The following is a 20,317-nucleotide window of genomic DNA, read 5'->3' as shown; positions in this document are numbered from 1 at the left end:
AGTACTGTGGTTTGCACAAGACAAACGCTCAGTCACTCAGTTGACATCAATTTTACACACAGGGGAGCTTTCCTTACTCAGCTGTTCATTCCCCTGGCTCTGGGAAAAATGAAAACAAAACACAAAAACAAAGCTAAAAAATGCCACCAATGTCAAAAGTTACCTAAGTGTCATATCTGAGCCATTCCAAAATGGTGAATTGTCAATTTAGATAGTAAAAAAAAACAAGTGTCTGACTGTATTAGTCCATTTCCATTGCTTATAACAAAATTACCTGGAACTGGGTGATTTATAAAGACAGTGAAATGTATTGCTTACAATTTCTGAGGCTGGGAGGTCCAAAGTCCATCTGGTGGTGGTGACAGTGACCCAGGGGTCTCACATTGCAAGATGGTGGAAGCAGAGAGAGCAGACACAGAGAGAGAAGAACAGACTCTTCTCTTCTTTCAAAGCCCTAAGAACCATGCCCCGACCACCATTTTTAACCCATTCACTACTGCAGGGTCTTACAATCCAATCACCTCGTCAAGGCTTCACCTTTGAATTACCATAATAGGATTTCCCACCCTCTTAGCAGTCACAGTGAGGGCTAAGTTTCTAATACATAAAACTTGGGGGACAGAATTCAAGTTTCAGGGAGTTTGGGGGGAACATAATTCAGTCCACTACACCGACTATTCCAGACTATTTTTTTTTTTTTACTGCTGCACATACTCATCATGTCAGAAGTCCCCCTGCACGTAGCATCTATACCTGCAGACACAGAACCATCATATCTTTCCTTTCTCTCCTGAACACTTATTCTCACTTTGTCTTGGGAATGAATTTCTGAGACGTGCATCTCTAATCCCACAATCTGTCCACCTCTCCTCCCTCTCATGTCTCAGCCTTGATCTTACCTTCTCAACACATGACCACATTCTTTAGAGGACTTGCTTCACACTGAAAGAAAGTGAATGTTGTTGTAGCTGGTTATGTCCTGTCTCTGAGTTAGAAGATGGTGCAGTGGTGTGGCTAAGCCTTGTGCTCAGGGTCTGGGAATGCCTCTTTATATTTGTCAAGGTTTCTTAGCACTAGGAGAATGGGGGAAAAGGAAACCATTCTGACCCATTTTGTCATTAGGACTGTGTGGTTTTCTCAACCACTTGTGCATGAGTTGGGCTGAGGGAAATAGTATGTTACCGAAATGGAGTCTCAGGAGGTTTTGGCTATAATGGTTGCTTACTATTATAGTTGTATATAGTATAAATAGTGTGCTATGTACAACTATTGTTGTATTTAATATAGATATTATATATATATATAGATAGATAGATAGATAGTATGGTAAAATATGTATAGATATGGATGCATGGTGAAGTTGTGGAGGGAGTGGGAGCTTAGATTGCTCTTCGATCCTAAGGAGATGAAGAGCTAGAAGGAACTTCTTTTCTACCAATGGCTTCAAACAGAAGCAAACTTAAGTCTCCCTATTTTTGGTCTTACCAAGAGGTTCTCTAGCACCTTTCTTTTTTTATCTACCTGGGCTCTAAACAAGTTAAGAAATAAATGGAGCATTAAATGAAGGCACGTTATTACCTTGATTACTTGTAGAGGCCAGGTTGGAGCGTGTGGCTGTGGGTCTGTTAGCCAGTAGAGCTTATTAATACTGATCCCAGCTTTCAGAGGACTCACTTATGTGGTCGTCACTGACAGTCTAGACCTGGGCAGGCCTCACCAGCTCACAGGGATGGAGACCCCAGAGGGGAAGGTGAACATGTACTTTCTGCAGGCAGGCCCATCCAGGAGGAGGGGAGGGGTGGGGTGGATTCACACATGCCCTTCCTTCCCCATCCCTCCCAGAGCACAGCAAGTGAAAGGCCGAGGGGGTGGAGATGGGAGTGCTGCACCAACAGTGCTTGGCTCACCAGGGGTCAAGAGGAAGTGTTCCCCTAACAGCAGTGAGGGATGCTGAGACTGGAGCTACTGGGACATCCAGGGGCATTTCCCGGCTGAAACTAGAGCCCAGGCCAGCCCTGAATGGAATCCGTCGTGGGTGTCTGGCCATGCTCACTCCAGCATAGTTGTTTTCTTGCTCTTATGAAAGTCCACCCACATGTTCAAAGGCTAATTCTTCCCTGCACTTGTGATTTGACTTCTCATGTTCTTCCTTTTCAAGGAGCAGTAAAAAGAAGAATAAAAATAGCAAAATGAATAAATTGATACTTAGTGTCCGCCCCTTTACTCTCTGGCACTGGGGCACTTGGCTGCCTGCTGGCCCCTGTCCTTGGTGCTGGACTCCTGGAGGAAACGCCTCTCTGTCCTCACCACCTTACCTTCCGTGGGGATGCTTCCTGATGCTGTCTGTCTGCTTCACACAGAGCTCTCACGAAGAATTCAGATCCTGGTCTTTGGAGCCAGATTGCCTGGGTTCAAGTCCAGCCCCATTATGTAGTAGCTGGGGGACTTTGAGCAAGTGTCTTATTTTCCTTATCTGAAATTTCCCTTACCTTTTGAAGATTACACGAATTGGAATTAGTACAGCCTTTAGAATAGTGTCTAGCACCTATTCAGTGTCTATAAAATAAAACAAATATAAGGTAGGTATTTCAGTTTTGGAGTTTCTGTGATTTTTCCTTTGATACAAGAAAATCAACTGATGAGGAGTGGACATAATATTGCCTCAGAGAGTTAATACAGAAAATATTTATAAGCTTTCTCCTTTTATCCCCATTTTCCCTTTGAGAACAGGAGCTGACCTCAAAATGCAAATTTTTTTAACCAAAATATTCAGCTGTTTTTGTGCTTAGTGAAAGGGCACTGACCTTCTGAGGCCTCTCGTTCACAGCTTTCTCTGCAGAGCTTGAATTCTAAATTAAAACTTCAAGATTTCATATGTCAGTGCTATATCTAATTTTTCTCCCTGACCCTTTGAATTTAAAATCCTTTTTTAAATTAAAAAACAAACAGAAAACACGAAGGGTCTCACAGGTACTTTTTACAAAATACTTTGAGTTGATTATTTTTTAAAGGAAGACAAAAACAGATATCTAGGGATTTAAAAAAAGAAGAAGCTGGTCCCTCTGTCAACTAAAGTGACCAGATAAATGGGCTGGGAAAAGAGCTGCACAAAAGTGGTGAGTGGCCCCATTCACAGAGGAGAAAACCTTTTTTTCCCAGAATTTAAAAGTCAAAATAGTGCTCTTCACAATCTCGTGTTGCCCTTTTGGTGGCTGAGGGAATTAATCCCATCTGGCGGGATTACAAGTGTCACAACCGCTAACTGACCTTGTTTCTATATCAAGGAAGAAATGTTCCCCTACATAGAGATCACAGGGAAATCCCGTTCACTGCTCCAGCTTTATCCCCTGGCATGTTTGAGAGACTGGGCTCCCAAGGTCTCTAACAGCAACTCCCACGTCCCAGCTGCTGCCTGCTGTGTCACTGGGAGGTCAGCCGTTGCTGTGGGGCTCTCTGACCGCCTGTCCTCTCTCTTCCCCGGTGCCCAGCAACAGCATCGCTGCCTCGGCTGTGTGTGTCTTCAACCTGAGTGCCATCTCGCAGGCCTTCACTGGCCCCTTCAAGTACCAGGAGAACTCACGCTCCGCCTGGTTGCCTTATCCCAACCCCAACCCCAACTTCCAGGTAAGTTCAGGGGGCACAAAGTGATTCTGGGCATCCTCCCATGACAAAGGCAGAAACCTGGTGTAGACATGCTGGGGCAGTCTGTAGGGCACCCTGGTGGTGCACAGCATAGCTGCCGTCTCCCCCGCCCCCCGTGGATGGTCCCACACTCAGCTTGGCTAATGTCAATAGACCAGGGCCTTTTGTCAACTGTGGCGCCTGGACCAAAAAAGGGTCTTTTGTCAGCTGCGATGCCTGAGACTGGACTGAAAGAGGCCAGCACTCTGCAGTGGGTTAGGAGTCCAGGCTTCAATTAGTGCTAATGATGGTGGGTGCCGTGTCCCCAGAATCTCTGATCCCTAATGAATGACGTTCCAATGAGTGGGAGCTGGAGCACAGAGCAGTGGAGACGCACAAATAGGATTAGAGCTCTAATTGGCAAGTGTGGCGAGATTTCCTGCTGGGGAGAACAGACGTGGTGGGGACCGCGGGGGGAAAAGTAGAGGAGATGGAGTCCATTCACCTATAAATTGTAAAATTACAGGACGATGAAGGTACAAGGGGCTTTGTGGGTCATTATTGCCGTCTTCCACTGTTCAGAAGAAGCTGAGACTCAAAGAGGTTAAGTGATTTACTTAGATTCAGTCAGTCAGCAGGTGTGTTAGTCTGCTTGGGCTTCTTTGACAAAATACCACAGACTGAGTTGCTTAAAAAAGAGAAATTTCTGGGCCGGCCTGTGGCTCACTCGGGAGAGTGTGGTGCTGATAACACCAAGGCCACGGGTTCGGATCCCATATAGGGATGGCTGGTTTGCTCACTGGGTGAGCGTGGTGCTGACAACACCAAGTCAAGGGTTAAGATCCCCTTACCAGTCATCTTTAAAAAAAAAAAAGAGAGAGAGAGAAATTTCTTTTCTCACATTTCTAGAGACTAGAAGTTCAAGATCAAGATGTAAGCAGGTCATTTTCTGGTGAGGACTCCCTCCCTGGCTCACAGATAGCCACCTTCTCCTTGTGTCCTTACATGGTGGAGAGAGAGAACTCTGGTGTCTCTTCGCCTTTCCTAGGGCACCAGTTCCAGTGGGTCAGGGCTCTACCCTTGTGACCTCTTTTAACCTGAATAACTTCCTTAAAGGCCCCATCTCCAAATGCAGCCACACGGGGGGTTAGGGTTTCAACGTGTGAATCTGCACAAACATTTAGTCCATAGCAGCAGGCTTCCCTTGAGGGCCTCTTACTGTCAACTTTCATGTAATAATCACCATTGTCATCGTGAGTGTAATGTTTAACACCACCAAGTTCCAGACGCTGTGCAAGGTGCTTGCAGTGAATCCTCTCGTGTGCAGCCGTGCTGTGCTGGGTGATGACCTTTCCATATGCAGAGAAGAATGCTGAGCCTCAGGACAGATGATGTGACTAAGGCTGCACAGATGATGAGGTCCCAACGTTAGTCCTCAGATGCAGAATCTCATTCTGTTTTGACTAAAGGACTGTGGGTTACCATCCCTAATCAGTGGTAGGATGGGTCCTGTGTCTAGGACTCCAAATCCCAGTTGATTCATCACCCCAAAGCATGAAACCCTTGGCTTCTGAGGAAACTGAGAGAATGGAAGGGTTTGATTATTTTATACCTTTCTTGGGCTTTGGCAATGGTCATTCAATTGTTAAGTGTTTTGAGAGAGTTTTTGTTTATTTGTTATAGTATTTTACATTTTTAAAAGAGCACGTGATTGAGAATAAGGTGACAGGTTTACATGTCGTCTGCACCATTTACTGCTTTCCTTGGGCAGATTACTTAGCATCTTCTATCTCGTGTTTTCCTTAATAAAATGTGGAAGGAGGGACACAAATGTGTGGGAATATTTTAGGAATAAATTTGGATAATATCAGTGAATGTGCATTGTTTACTGTATAATGTATTTGATAAAGATGTCTCCTAGGGACCCTTTATTTGGTGTCTTCTGGGCATCACAAGTTGGGTAAATATATGCATTGTCTCATTTTTCTCCCCTTATACAGAGGAGGTAGCACTGAGGCCACGAAGCCCCCTTGGCTGTCCCATCCCCCCTGCCAAAGGTTAAGGGGTCACAAATCTGTGGCCCCCTGTGGTCCACCTGCTTAATTCTCAGATGAGAGACGTCTCCCCTGAACTCCCAACATTCTCCCATTATATAGAGGAGAAAATATATCATTCCTTTTAAGAAAGTTCTTTGTAAAATTCTGAAGCTTAAAAAATTAACTATATTTATAGTGTATTTTAATGTATCGATGTTTATATTTCAAAAGTCTTCACAATGAACAGAGTGACTTAGTAAACGTTATAACGCCTCACCAACTCCATGCCGTGGATAACTTTTAGCCCATTCACCTGGATACAATTGCAGCGCGAGCAAATCCCTTCATTTCCTAAGGCCAAGAGCGTCTGGTTTCATAATGCCAGCGTCACACTGAGAGGCTTAGTCGCGTTTCTGAGATGGAAATAAGCCCATGCAGCATAATGAATAACGCATGCGAAATGTGGCTGGTTTCAGGCAGGAAGTTTGCTTAGCTGAGCCTGTCTTCGAGCAGAATTTAATACTTGTAGGGAACTAAAGTTACAGATTATGGTGATTCTTTGTATGACCCCTGGTACAAATATGTGCCTGGTGTTTTATTTCTGTTTACTGTGTTTGATGCCACACTGGCATGGGTATCCTGATGGGCATTCCTGAGACCATCCAGATGGGCATAGAGTAAGAATTTAGTTTGAACTAAGGATCCTTCCATCAAACATGTATAAAAAGGCCTTATGTTTGTGATAACAGACAGTGAGAAGTGGTTAGATATATGTTTTTATTCTTGCTTTTCCTGCTGACATTTGGAATTTTATGCAGCACTTGTGTACTAGAAGTAGCTGATTAATTAGAGGAGCAGAAAGGGGACTGAGGTTCAGTAAGAATGGGCTGGGAGGGGCAGTACATAATATTTCCAAATTAAATACAAAAATATCAATTGAAAACAATAATGAAGAAACAAAAACTATTATTTTTATCAGTTGCAATCAAGAATCCACCCTCGCTCTTACTCAGAAAATATGCCCTGTTAAAGGCTGCCATCCCCAAAGTTACCCAAACCTGAGCCTCACTAAGAAAAGCATCAGGCACTAAAAGCATCAGCCAGAACCAGTGGCACAGCTGTGATATAACAGGCTCCAGAATTTTCTCTGCAGGGTTGAATGCCACCAATCTAAAAGGATGGAGCCCAAATGGAAAACACAGACCCTCGAAAGTGGTTAAGCATCTGAGGAGGCTACTGTTGGAGGACCAAAGGCAGAGATGGGGCCATATCCACTGGGACCCCTGGGGCCACGAGGCATGTTTGCAGCAAGGTGGGATGGAGCGAGGAAGCAAGTGAAGGGAGGTGCATCACCATCGGCCTCTCAGCACAGTTGAGATGATCGTGAGCCTGACCACCAAGCGCTGGTGTGTGAGGACAAGGATGGATTTGTTGTCCTTGAAACAAGTAAATTAAAAAAAAAAAACTCAAGTGTTTACTATTGTTTTAAAAAACAGTGGAATTACTGACCTCATCACTTGAACAGGTGTTAACATGACAGCCACTGTGGGTCGTGGGCAATGGCTGTGCTTTTGTTCCTTTTATTGTTTTCCTCTTGCACAGTGTCCCCGGGGTATCACTCAGTACCTGACACAGACAGTGCAGGTAACCAGTATATAAGGCCCAGCTAGAGCATTTACAGCCCTTAGAGAGCTAGGTAAGTTTCCTACAATCTGATACATATATTCTGTAAATCTGAGTAACTTTCAAAATATTTGGAACAGAATCTTTGGGTGGGATATTCATTAAAGTCTTGCAAAAAGAAACCAAGAAGCAGTAGAGTGTACTTCAAAACCAATTCTAGACAATTCAGGCAGATGACCTACATGAGACATCGGATCCTGGAGTAAAGACCAGCAGGCGTGGTGAGCGTTCCTGCCATGGAGCCCCAGCCCACTGAGAATTTTCTCTCAGTTCTGCACCTCTCTGGGTTTCTCAAGAGCAGTGAGAGGTCCTCATTTTTATATTATGCCTCCTGGCTCTTATGAGGCCAGTTTCTTAAAAACACCATGTGTTTGAAACAAGACCTGTGTGCAAACTTCACTTTGCAGGCAGGTAGCTAGCTGCCACCTGTGCCTTGGGTATGCCGTCAATTTCAGGAAGAGTAAACCACCAAACACTCTGCACGCTAGAGCTCACTGCATGGACTTCAGACCAAGTCCTGCAGAGCTCGTTTACATTTTTCGTAACACTTGTTGACAGGCAATGTCCCTGTCCTCCAAGTGTTACTGTTAAATACCATAATTATATAAGATCTCCAGGCACAGCCTCCTCCTGCCCCCTCCCTTAGTAGCAACTGCTTGTGTGCTCACATTGATTCCTTCAGTCCCTTATTTATTCACTCATTTCCCTCTGGCCACTGCAGCTCAATGGACCATAGAATTGCTGTCCTGCTACAAGACGAACGCATTTATCATTTACCATTGGTTAAATGGCTTCTCTGTGAAAGGCACATTATCTTGTTCTTTGGCATTTGTAAGTACTTACAGTTAATTTACAAATGCTTTACACTGATGATCTCGGTTAGTCTTACAACAGCCCTGAGAAGTGAGCAGAGTAGGTATTTTTCTAGCCATTCTACAGGTAAAAAGACAGAGGCGAAGAAGCAAGGCTTTACCTGACAGCATGTGGTTCGTGTGTTAGGATTCACCTGAGGCCGTGTGGCTGGAGACTTGGGGAACCAGAGTAGCACTGGGGTCATCAGCTGGAGGGCTGAGCCTTTACCTGAATTCATGCAGGGTGCGCCTGCAAGGATGTGGTTTTAAATTAGGCATTGGACTAGACATGTGAAATCCATTTAACTCCAAGATTGTCTAACTCTACAATTGACCTATCATTTTATGGCGTGTAGGGCATTTTATCAAATACTACAAAAATATCATCTACTTTAAAAAAGCAATTTCCATCTTACACTTTTGCACCTTTAACCTGTTATAAAACCAAGTATTAGAGATGACATGTTATAAATGGTATTTTCAGGCAGTATGGACTCAGAAATTCATTTCTATCAAACCTGCTTATATGAAGTTCTGCTGAGAATCAGTCACTATTTGTACCAGGATTTAAAGTTTATGAAAGAAATGAGAGGTATTGGTGGAAATTTTCTGATTCTGAGCTCTGCTCCAGCAAAGCTGTGCTTTCTTTTCTACCCTCTTTTTACCTCTTCCTTGTCAGAAACTGTCGTATGTAACACCCGCCAGCAATTTCGTTTTCTCCTTGTGTATCCCAGACTCATCTTTGTGATATTTTCTCCATAGGAAAATCTCTTTCTTTCCTTCTTCCTTTTCCTTTCTTCCTTTTCCTTCCTTCCCTGTTTCCCTTATCTCCTTATCTCCCTCACTTCTTGCAAATTTGCCACGGTACTTCTCAGATTCCTAAACTCTAAATGAATTTTTAAAATTTCTTCTAGCTCTGAGTACAAGCACAAAGCAATAAGGGCATCAGTATTTCCGTCTCCCGTGTGAATGTTATTAGAATGACATTACATGGTTTGCAGATTGAAATGGTGTGATTCTCTCACTGTGGAATTTGTGTCTTGCTCGTAGCACACCCGCTGCTACAATAGGAAAACTAAGAAATCTACATGGCGTTTTCGACTGCTGCATTTTCAATTTGGGTACCTGATTTATCAGACAGAGGCATTAGCATAATAGTGTGCCTTTAGCTGGACAGCTCTCAAGTGACTCCACAGGTGATGAGTAGTTTCCATGCATCTGCTGTTTAAATTAAAGTTAGCAATGACTTCCACTTTATTTTTTTTTAACTTCTGATCAGTTCATTTATGATGGAGTTGAGAGACTCCCCAAACATAATGAGTTCAAATTTAAAATGGGAGGGACACAACAGTGGGGACTTTGAAGGAAATAGGGAAGCTTGCACATTCAGGTATGGGTGGTGACGTTCAGTTTCCAAGTCACCACTGTGAGGTGGCCACCATCACTCATGGGTGTCCAGGCAGCTGGTTGGTAACACGGCCTGCCTTCCCTTGCAGTGCGGCACCGTGGACCAGGGCCTGTACGTGAACCTGACAGAGAGAAACCTGCAGGATGCTCAGAAGTTCATTCTGATGCACGAGGTGGTGCAGCCGGTGACCACAGTGCCAGCCTTCATGGAGGACAACAGCCGCTTCTCCCACGTCGCCGTTGACGTGGTGCAGGGCAGAGACATGCTCGTCCACATCATCTACTTAGCCACAGGTAGGAGCTCTACGCTTCCCCAAGGAGCTTTCTACCTCTTCTGATTTTGTGTGTTAAATTCTAAACATGCAATTTTAATCTGAGGCTTTGAGTCTGTTATCTTTCCCTGCAACCAGCAAAACCCATAAGGCTCACCTTCGTCCTCATCTTCTGTCCGTCTTTTTGGAAATTTTAATTTTACTCTGTTTTTACTATATTAATCCTAGTTTTAATTGGAAGGACAATGCCTCGTTTCTTAACTTTTGTTCCTCAACTATTCATAAAATAAGTGTTTTCTTGGCAAGTCTATTTTAATCTGGGTAATTTAAGACAATGGAAAGCTTTGTAGAGGAAGTTGCTGGGTGAAATGCTTGTGTTAGCCTGGGATTGTCGTGGTGATTTCTGATCAGTTCAAAAACAGTGCTCCGAGCAAAATATTTCTGTGGTAGGAAATGGTAAATGGTAGCATTCTGAAAAATGTGTTTGGGGACCTAAGTAACAGAATATTTTATAGCAAATATAGGCACAATGCTTATCACATTATAAATAACAACTGGACCTTCAATTTCCAAAGTGACTGGAGTGTGGGAGGCACATTTCATCCTGGCTTGTTACAGGGACAGCTCTGGGTGCCCAGGCCTGCCTCAGGACTGTTTCTCTCACCAGCTTAGCTCCCTTCAGCCTTCACGTCCCCCAGACACAGCAGCCCCTCCGTGGAGTCTGTCCCTCCCCACTCTCTGCCCAGTGCTCTGTTTAACTGGCATGTTCTCATGGAGCACAATTACCACTGCTGTTCTTGTTGTTAATAATATATCTCTTCTTGACAGAATTTCTCAATTTATACTTATACATTTGTCAGTTGATTTATTTTAATTGTGATGTTGCTAAGATTTACTGAACTTTTCCTATTTGTCAAGTTCATTTGAAGTGCTGGGGAGTCCACAGGCAGACAGCTGGCACTGTCCTGCTCTCTCAGAATTCACATTCTAATGGGGACGGCAGAAAATAAACAAATCAGAAAGTAAGATGCATCATTAATAAGGTGATGAGGACAGTGGGCAGTGGGTACAGTAGAGTGATGTGGTAGCCAGTGCCCGGTGGGCCCCTGTACTTGGGTGGTTGGGGTCTGCCTCTGCCAGGAGGTGATGTTTAAGCTGACTGTTGCCTGAGGAGGAGCCAGCCTTGCACTCAGGAGGGAGACAGCGAACCTGCAAGATTTGTTTTCTGGTGAGAATTCTCTTCCTGGTTTTTAGACAGCTGCCTGCTTGTTGTGTACTCTAAGCAGAGAGGGAGCTTCTCTCCTGTGCCTTTTCTTATAAGGGCACTGATCCGATTCATGAGAGCACCACTCGCATGACCTAATCACCTCCCAAAGGCCCCACCTCCTAATACTGTTGCATCAGGGATTAGGGCTTCAACATAGGAATTTGGGGGGGAGGGCACATACATTTAGTCTTTGGCAAATTCTTCTACCATTTTTTAAAAACTTGCCCACAGGAGTACAATATTTAAGCATTTTTATTACGAACAATATGTTGGAACAGAATTTAAATCAAGTCAAAACAGAACAACCTAGATAAATTATAATTTGATAAATTATAATACAAATAAATTATAGTCAATGTCCTTTGCTTTTATACAGCACAGATTCTAGAAACTTGCTTGCAGAAGTGTGTTTTGAATGATCTCATGACTGTGCTGATCCCCCTAAATTCCCTGTTCCCAGTCTGCATTTTATTGAGAGCATTATCTCAGGCCTGGCGGGCTGCAGGGATTCCAGGCTGGCTGATCTGGTCTCCACGTTTGCAGATCTGAGGGTGATAATGATATGCCATGTGTCTTTGGGCAAATGCATCTTGCAGAAATTCATCTTATTGTTCCATAGACATGATTTTTTGCTTTTGTTCTATTTTACTGCCTACTTACAAATGGAATTATAATGATATGCCATGTGTCTTTGGGCAAATGCATCTTGCAGAAATTCATCTTATTGTTCCACAGACATGATTTTTTTGCTTTTGTTCTATTTTACTGCCTACTTACAAATGGAATTGTGGCATACATCAAGATATTGCTAATTTGAATCACAGGTTGGGATCATGGGTGAAGATGCCATATCCAGAACTCTCCACAGCCAGGTCAATTGTTAAACTGAAGGGGAGGAAGAGTTTGCAGTGGGTGAAGGCACCTTCCAGCAGTAAACAACCATGGATATGCAGGGTCCTGCAGAGAGTCCTGCTCCAGATCACGTGCAGTGAGTCAGGAAGGCACAGGAGAAGTTCTGCTGGAAACTGGATTCCCAGACAGTATTTGAGCTTGTTAAGACTAGCTTGACAATTTCAGCTTTAGAACCTTTATAAATTGCAAATTTCATGTCTCAACTAACTTGTAAATCTTTTCGTTTAACTCTCACAGCACAGTTTAATATATTTTCTTAAAAATATACAAAGGAGATGTCTTCTTTGCAAATTTTAATTCAGAATAATTTAGTTTTCAAGAATATCATATTTTAGTGATCCCTCACATGGTCTTCTTTATTTCTAAGAAATTTAATATTAAAAAACTATATCATGGCAAAGCAGGGACATTCATCTCCTTTGACACTTAAGCTACTCTTGGGCACACATGCTGGAGTCCTTACAGGCCAATTGCACGTGCTGTACCTTACCCAGAAATTGATACCTATTCACCTGAGCAGGACGATACCATTCATAACTAGAGAATGGGAAGCCAGAGTGCTTCCTAAATTACTAACAGAATCAGTTTGATGTCATAGGTTTGGGATTCCAGGTTTGATGACACAGATATCAAACCTGGAATACCTAGTAGACTCCTGGCTCTCACAGGGGCTGTAGCTCTGGCAGTGCCCATGGGCACGGCTGTTCTGATGCTGTGTTCCCTCCCCGTTCAGTCGCGTGGCTTCTATTCTCCCTCTAGGATGAAATGTATCCTTTTCATTTTGACCTTGCCTCCATCCTAGTGTGTCAAAAATTGTTCTAACCTTAAATCAAATATGACCTTAAAATGTTCTCACCTTAGATTGTGGCAATAGTTGCACGACTCAGAATAATTAAACATCAATAGGTGAGTTTTGTGGTTTGCAAATTATATCTCAATAAAGATATTTTAAAAAGAATGCTATTGCTCCTTTTGACTTTCAGTATTATATTTTATGAAATGCTTGTTTTTTGTTATATAGGATTATTCAAAGTTTTATATAAAAACATTGGCCAGAAGCTAAAGAAAGTTAGAGGATGAAGGCACACACATACACACACACACACACACTCTCTCTCTCTCTCTCTCTTTGAATCATTGTTTTCATTTTCAAACTTGTGATATTTACATAGAAAACTCAGGGCTGGTAATAGACAGATACAAGGGGTCTGTGTTCACACCCAGGCTTACAGGCTTTGAGCAGACTGGACTGACTGGGAGCTTGTGCTGTTATTTATCAGGAGTGTGCCCTTCCCTACTCTCAAGGTGGATTGAACTCTGGAATGAAATATTTATAAAAATCTCAGAAAATAGAGCCATCAACAAAGAGAGAGCCTGAGCCGAACTCCAGTTCCTGCGTCCCTCCCCTGTCACTTCAGGCTGCAAAAAAGTGGATGGAGTAGAATACATCACCAAAGGAACAAAAGTACATTTGCCGCAAAGTTATTTTGCTTAAAGAATGGAAAATATGAATAAAGCACCCAAAATTGAAATGATGAAAGAAACAAAATGAGAGAAAAAGGAATTTCACAGGTGTAAGAGAACAAGTGGAGGATCAAAACAACTCTTTATGCTATGGCAGAGGTAGTAATTCAATTACAAATTTCATGTGAATAGAAACAAAGCTAAAAATTAAAGTAGTTACAGGGTAAATGTTTGCGTGCTTGCAGTAGCAAATGTAGGAATAAAAAAGATTCTAGATTTGAAGGACCCACAAAGACATTGCAACATTACAACAGCTGGTGTTTTTGAGCCAGAGAACCCCTTCGAAATTGTCCTCAAAGACACAATTGAAGAAAGTCTTCCTGAAATAAAGGAAGAATTGAGTCTGCAAATTTTAAAGCATGCCATATTTGATCCAATGACTCAGAATAAATGAACACTAGAAAGTAGGCAGGCGAAGCTTTTAAATTTTAGGGATAAAGAAAGAATTATTTAGGTATTCAGGAGGGAAAAACACCTACAAATGGAAAAAAGTCAGATGGTCTCAAAATGCTTTGCTGTTACTTAAGTCTGTAAAACATGGTTTCAAAAGTTCTGGGGGGAAAAAAAAAGAAAATGTAAATCAAGAATATTATACTCACTGAGGAATAAAGAAAACAGGGAGATACTCCCCCACATAAAAATCTCAAGCAATAGAATACCAAGGATGTCTTTAACAAACATGAAACAAGACTAATTAGTGGAAAAATGGAGCCAAACAAATGATGGAGAAGATTTAAGAAAGAAAGAAAAAACATCTTAATATCAGATTCAAGTAGAGCAACATATATGAGAAGGAAAAGTAAATTTGAATCAAGAGATTTATTCTAGGCCAATCTTTCCTTCAAAAAAAAAAAGATACATGGAAAATTTATGGGTACAGCACCTGTGATTTTTACTTTAAAAACAGAAAACCTCGGTTTGTAGCCAAAGAAGAAAATCAAAATGAAAACGTCAGGAAAGAAGTGGTCACAGGAGGAGGATGAAGATGAGCTGAGGGCCCGTGTCCACATCTGGTAAGGAAGCGTTATGGTGTCACGTATTACATGATGGTGAATGGGGGATCTGAGGTGTGACGGGACATGGTGTTCCGAACACGTAGAGGACAGTTACTGGGCGTGTCTCAGGCACTTCCTCAGATTCCCTCCATCTTACCTTATCAGCAGAGAGTGTGAATTAGGGAAGGAGGGGTGATGGTGTTTGTTTGGAGAGCTGCAGAGGGCTGTCACACAGCCAGGACAGAGGAGCAAAGGCAGAGTGTTGCTGAGGGCAGCGACCTAGACCCATCGTGTTTAATGGTTTTCAGGAGGTGCGAGGTAAAGACGGAATTCCACTCTTAAGGACTTCAGCTTTTTGGAATGTGCAAAATTGACTGTAAACAGTGACATTTCCCTACCTGTAAGGACACCGTGGGCACTCAAGCGGAGGGGGAGGGGGAAAGCATTCACTAGCAATATGGCGCCCTTCTGGGTTCTTCTCCACAGTAAAAAAGCCCACGGTGCCAACACCCAAGCCCACCTGCGCCAAACCTCAGCCAGTCACAGGTCAGGGCTCACTTCCTGCCCAGCCCTGTCCAATCAGCTACCGCCCCGTCCACCCCCTATCAAAACCCTGAACGGCAGCTCCCTATAAATATACACGCAGTCCTTGAATAAAGTGGAACTTCTCTGGCGAACTGTCAGCTCGGGTCCTGTCGTTTTATCACCTCGGTCCGTGCGCCCTTTCACTACCCTCCCTCTCTTTCCTGCTAAATATATTTTAAATACATAACGTGGCTTTTTCATTGTTACTTGCCAGTAATTATTATCAGACTCAGGGAATTGTTATGACTTCCAAATGAGTTTGTAGAAAAAGACAAAGAAACCAAGTTCTATGCACTCTAGAAATGTCTTCTGCAAGAATGAAAATTGCCAGCTGCTCAGCAAATGCTGAGATCCTGTTCCTGACATTCCTGTCTCCTCTGCGTTTTGCTTCCAGCACCTCATTTGCAAGCCCTCCAGCTCCCCTTTTAAAGACAGTCAGGCCAGGCCCAGTGAGGTATGGCTCTGGACATTCCCTTTGACTAACATACAAAAATTTGAGAGACCTAAGAAAGGAGATCCTTTCAGGTATCAATAACTAAGTAATATATTCACTGTAGCTATTGCTCCTAAGAATCATCTCCCTCAATATTTATGAGCAATTTGCAATTACCTAAGTGTCATAAATTAGTATTAACTTGTGAAAAGTTCTCATATTGGAAAGATTTTTTTTTTTTTTTTAACAATCAATCCAAATTCTTCCCTTCTCACTGGAAATTTTAAACCCAAAGTTAATTCAGACTTGCTTTCTCTGTGCTTATTTATGTAAGTGGTCCCCATATGCTGAAAAGGGAACATTATATAAGTTTGATTGCTTATTTAATAAGATTTAACGCGTTTTGAGTTTATTGATAGAATAATTGCAGCAGATAATAGCAACATAGCAAAAGTCTAATTACCTGATGTTATGGGTTAAACTGTGTCCCCCCAAAAGATATGTTGAAGTTCCTAACCCTCCAGTACCTCAAAATATGACCTTATATGGAAAGAATGTCTTCGAAGATGTAATTAATTAAGTCAAGATGAGATCATATCAGAGTAGGATCGACCCTTCAACCGTAAGGACAATGCCATGTGGCAACACAGGCAGAGATTGGAGTGATGCCACTGCAAGCCAGGGGACACCGAGGATGGACAGCCACCATCAGAGGCTGGGATGAGATGAAGAATGATTCTACCCAGTCTTGAGAGCATGGCCCTGCTGTCACCCTGATTTTAGACTTAACAACACCCAGAACTGTGAGAGAACAAATTTCTGTTGCTTTACGTTCTCAAAAATGTGGTATTTTATTTCAACAGCCCAAGGACACTAATACACCTGTGTAGACTTTTCCACTTTGCATTTGGTCTCACAGCCAAATTTAAAGTGTTGCCGGGGTTTTCCTGCTTCCTGACCCTGCTCAGTGTCCTGAAATCAATGAACACCATTTGTTTTTTCATATCAGTTTATGGCAGGCCCAATTAAAATGAAAAGTCTACTGTTGAGCACAATTTAATATATGCCAAACCACTTAAAATGTGATAGAAACAACTAATTGTTCTGTTTGACTAAATATAGAAACATTAGTTTTTTGTATTTTAATTTGTTCTGTATTTAGACATGTTTTCTGAATAATTTTAGTAGCTTATGCCTAGCTTCCCAACCACAAAGTAATATGAAGTTAAAAGTTATAAATTGATAAATATCTCAATTTATTCTAAATGGGAGGCAGTCAATTCCATAAGTAGCCAGTTTTCCTGTTTTCTTCGTGGTCTTTCTTCCTCTCTGCCTTCCTTTGTTTTAGATCCACATAAGGCGGGCAACACTGTCATGTCACGTTTCACATGATCAGTGTTGATTCAGAGTTGCCTCAGGTAGGAATAATTATGCTCTATGGACAAAAAACAATGCAAGTTGTTTCTCTTTACCTCTTTACATACAGATTCTGCCTGATAACAAATTTTTGATATAATTCCTTTAGGTTTAATAGCAGTTGCTGGAGATTCAGCTCAATAGGTTCCTGTTCCCAAACCTGCTGTCCTCTTGCTTATGAAAAAATCTAGTTAATGTTTTATTGTTTCTATGTGAGATGATGATGTCATAACTCCAGGGAGGCTTTAATAATGTTAATCAAATACCACAGGTTTTCTTGTTTTGCTAAGTCTACATCTCTGCTATAGAGGAACATTCAAACCACTTTCTACATGAAACTTCATAAGGCAGGTATAATTTAGAGAGTCAGTGGAGTACATCTAGGAACCTGCGTAAGCATTTTTAGCAAACATTTTTATCCTGGATGCCTTGGATTTAGTGTTCCCCCAAAACTTGACCCCCATGTGACAGTGTTGAGGGTGGCAAATCCTTTTATGATAATATATGGCGCCCTTCTGGGTTCTTCTCCACAGTAAAAAAGTGTTTTCTGAATAATTTTAGTAGCTTATGCCTAGCTTCCCAACCACAAAGTAATATGAAGTTAAAAGTTATAAATTGATAAATATCTCAATTTATTCTAAATGGGAGGCAGTCAATTCCATAAGTAGCCAGTTTTCCTGTTTTCTTCGTGGTCTTTCTTCCTCTCTGCCTTCCTTTGTTTTAGATCCACATAAGGCGGGCAACACTGTCATGTCACGTTTCACATGATCAGTGTTGATTCAGAGTTGCCTCAGGTAGGAATAATTATGCTTTATGGACAAAAAACAATGCAAGTTGTTTCTCTTTACCTCTTTACATACAGATTCTGCCTGATAACAAATTTTTGATATAATTCCTTTAGGTTTAATAGCAGTTGCTGGAGATTCAGCTCAATAGGTTCCTGTTCCCAAACCTGCTGTCCTCTTGCTTATGAAAAAATCTAGTTAATGTTTTATTGTTTCTATGTGAGATGATGATGTCATAACTCCAGGGAGGCTTTAATAATGTTAATCAAATACCACAGGTTTTCTTGTTTTGCTAAGTCTACATCTCTGCTATAGAGGAACATTCAAACCACTTTCTACATGAAACTTCATAAGGCAGGTATAATTTAGAGAGTCAGTGGAGTACATCTAGGAACCTGCGTAAGCATTTTTAGCAAACATTTTTATCCTGGATGCCTTGGATTTAGTGTTCCCCCAAAACTTGACCCCCATGTGACAGTGTTGAGGGTGGCAAATCCTTTTATGATAATCAAAAGATGGGGCCTTGAAGAGGTGATTGATTAGATTGTAGGCCCTTGCTGTAATGAATAGATTGAAAATGGTGGTCATGGGCATGGTTTGGAGGAATTTAAAATGAGACTGAATGAGGAGGTTAATCTCTCTTTCTTTCTCTGCTCCACCATTTTTTGCCATGTGAAACCCCTGGGTCATGGTTGCCACCACCAAGACCCTCACCAGATGTGTTCCCTGGACTTTGGACTTCCCAGCCTCTGACACTGTAACCAATACATCTTGTTTTCTTTATAAATCACCCAGTGTCAGGTATTTTGTTATAAGCAACAGAAATGGACTAATACACTGGATATTTCAGTTATGAGAAAACCCACTTGACTGCTAATTGGATGATGAATCTGCAAGTGTTATTATAAAAGGATTTTTCTAGATGATCTTAAGAACGTAAGTCTCTCTAGGTAATAGACTTCAGGTCAATGGCTCCTCCGTTCCCATCATTTCATTTCCTGTGGTAATACACATTTTACAATTATTACCAACACTCGTTAACTATTCATTTCTATACAAAATACTGGCAGGTCTTAAAAGAGATTTTATACATTTTTTTTTNTTTTTTTTTCCACTCTGAGGATCACTGTGGTGAGATCCGAGCGTGCAAATTGAAAATAACTGAAAACGTTTCCTGTGTCCACTGTTGAGTCTAATGAGAATATACAGTCTTACAGCTGCAATTAGGAGAGACTTTTAAATGACTTCGTCATTTAAATAACTCATCTCGTTCTTGCTTTCTGTCTTCATTCCCTGTAACCTGCACCATGAACTCAGTTTTGTGGGGTAACCAGGTTCCAAAGAGACATTAGCCAGGAAAACTCTCTGATTCCACTTTCAGGTCACCACAGAGCTGTCATCTTTAGCCCCTTGAGAGGAATGTTGTCTGCAGAGTAAATCTTTCTATAATAATTTAATCTAACATATGGGACATAACAGGAGCTTTCCAAGGGATGGAGGTTGCTTGGGCTCTGTTTCTTGATGCAAAGTGGAACCACATCTAATCACAGCAACCAAGTTACTTGCAGGGCTTTCTGTGCTTTGGTTTAGTTTGCAAAGTCTGCTGTTTTCATTTTTTACCTAAGCACGTCTTGTCATCCTTGTTAACTTGTATATATGGCCCCTGCCTGGCAATGATGGCTAAATCAAGCAGATTTAGGCCTTGGCCTTTACGTGATTAAACTCTAAAGCCGACAGTAGTGCAGTCAGAAGACTAGGAAGGGGTAAGTGCATTCTCTGGTGCGTGATGAAATATCGTTGACAATGGCCTTACACATGGGCTGGCCTCCAGAAGTTGTGGCACAGTGGAGTGACTGGAAGTAAAAACACCCCATCACTTTTCAAATAAGCCTCTGCAGAGGAGACCAGGGTAGAGGGATCATTTAAAGAGTAAAGGGAAGAGATCTGAAAGACCCTACTTCTTTTTAGAATTCCTAAAATTATAATTATGTAGCCCATGTTCTTATAGACTGAAGAAAAGTCAGTGTGAAGAAAAACACTTTTCCTTTGCCAGTTTTGCATTGTCTGACTTTAGTAAGTACTAAATAAGTGCTGAGTGGACAGGTCAGTGGAGAGCTGAACAGCCCCCTGTCCACGTGTCCATGCGCCCACCATGTAATTATCACAGTGCCGTTGTCACAGTCTAACCCCAGGTACAACAACAACAGGGAACCTTGGTTTGTTTTTGTCATTTAAGAGCATCCAGTGCAAATTAACACACATCTGACCACGAGAATAATTAGCACCACTTTTTGGCTTTCTGAAAGCTATAAAAGCTTAACTAAGTTTGAAATTTTCAAACCATTTTGAGATTAAAGGTCACAAGCAGTTCTTGTTACCTATTTTAATTCTCATTTCTGTGCTTCAACTGAGTATAATGGATCTGGTTATATAAGTAATATTTTTATTTGAGGAATTCAAATTGAGTTATGAGAAAAGAAAAATAAAATTTTCTCAAGAATGAAGATTTCTTTCTGTAACCAGAAAACAC

At 41.8% G+C, this 20,317-nt stretch overlaps 1 protein-coding gene across 1 annotated transcript in view; it reads left to right on the top strand.

Moving 5' to 3' along the window:
• SEMA5A (sema domain, seven thrombospondin repeats (type 1 and type 1-like), transmembrane domain (TM) and short cytoplasmic domain, (semaphorin) 5A) overlaps positions 1 to 20,317 on the top strand; it is a 161,904-nt gene that overhangs the window by 4,138 nt on the left and 137,449 nt on the right. The window contains exons 4-5 of the mRNA XM_008578111.1: positions 3,489 to 3,624; positions 9,688 to 9,892. Coding sequence (XP_008576333.1) covers positions 3,489 to 3,624; positions 9,688 to 9,892 — 341 coding nt within the window. The remainder of the gene's footprint in view (positions 1 to 3,488; positions 3,625 to 9,687; positions 9,893 to 20,317) is intronic.

The sequence above is a fragment of the Galeopterus variegatus genome, unplaced genomic scaffold, assembly GCF_000696425.1.
Source record: "Galeopterus variegatus unplaced genomic scaffold, G_variegatus-3.0.2 Scaffold1632, whole genome shotgun sequence".
NCBI classification, from domain to species: Eukaryota; Metazoa; Chordata; class Mammalia; order Dermoptera; family Cynocephalidae; genus Galeopterus; species Galeopterus variegatus.
This window is presented reverse-complemented; position numbering and strand designations above follow the sequence as displayed.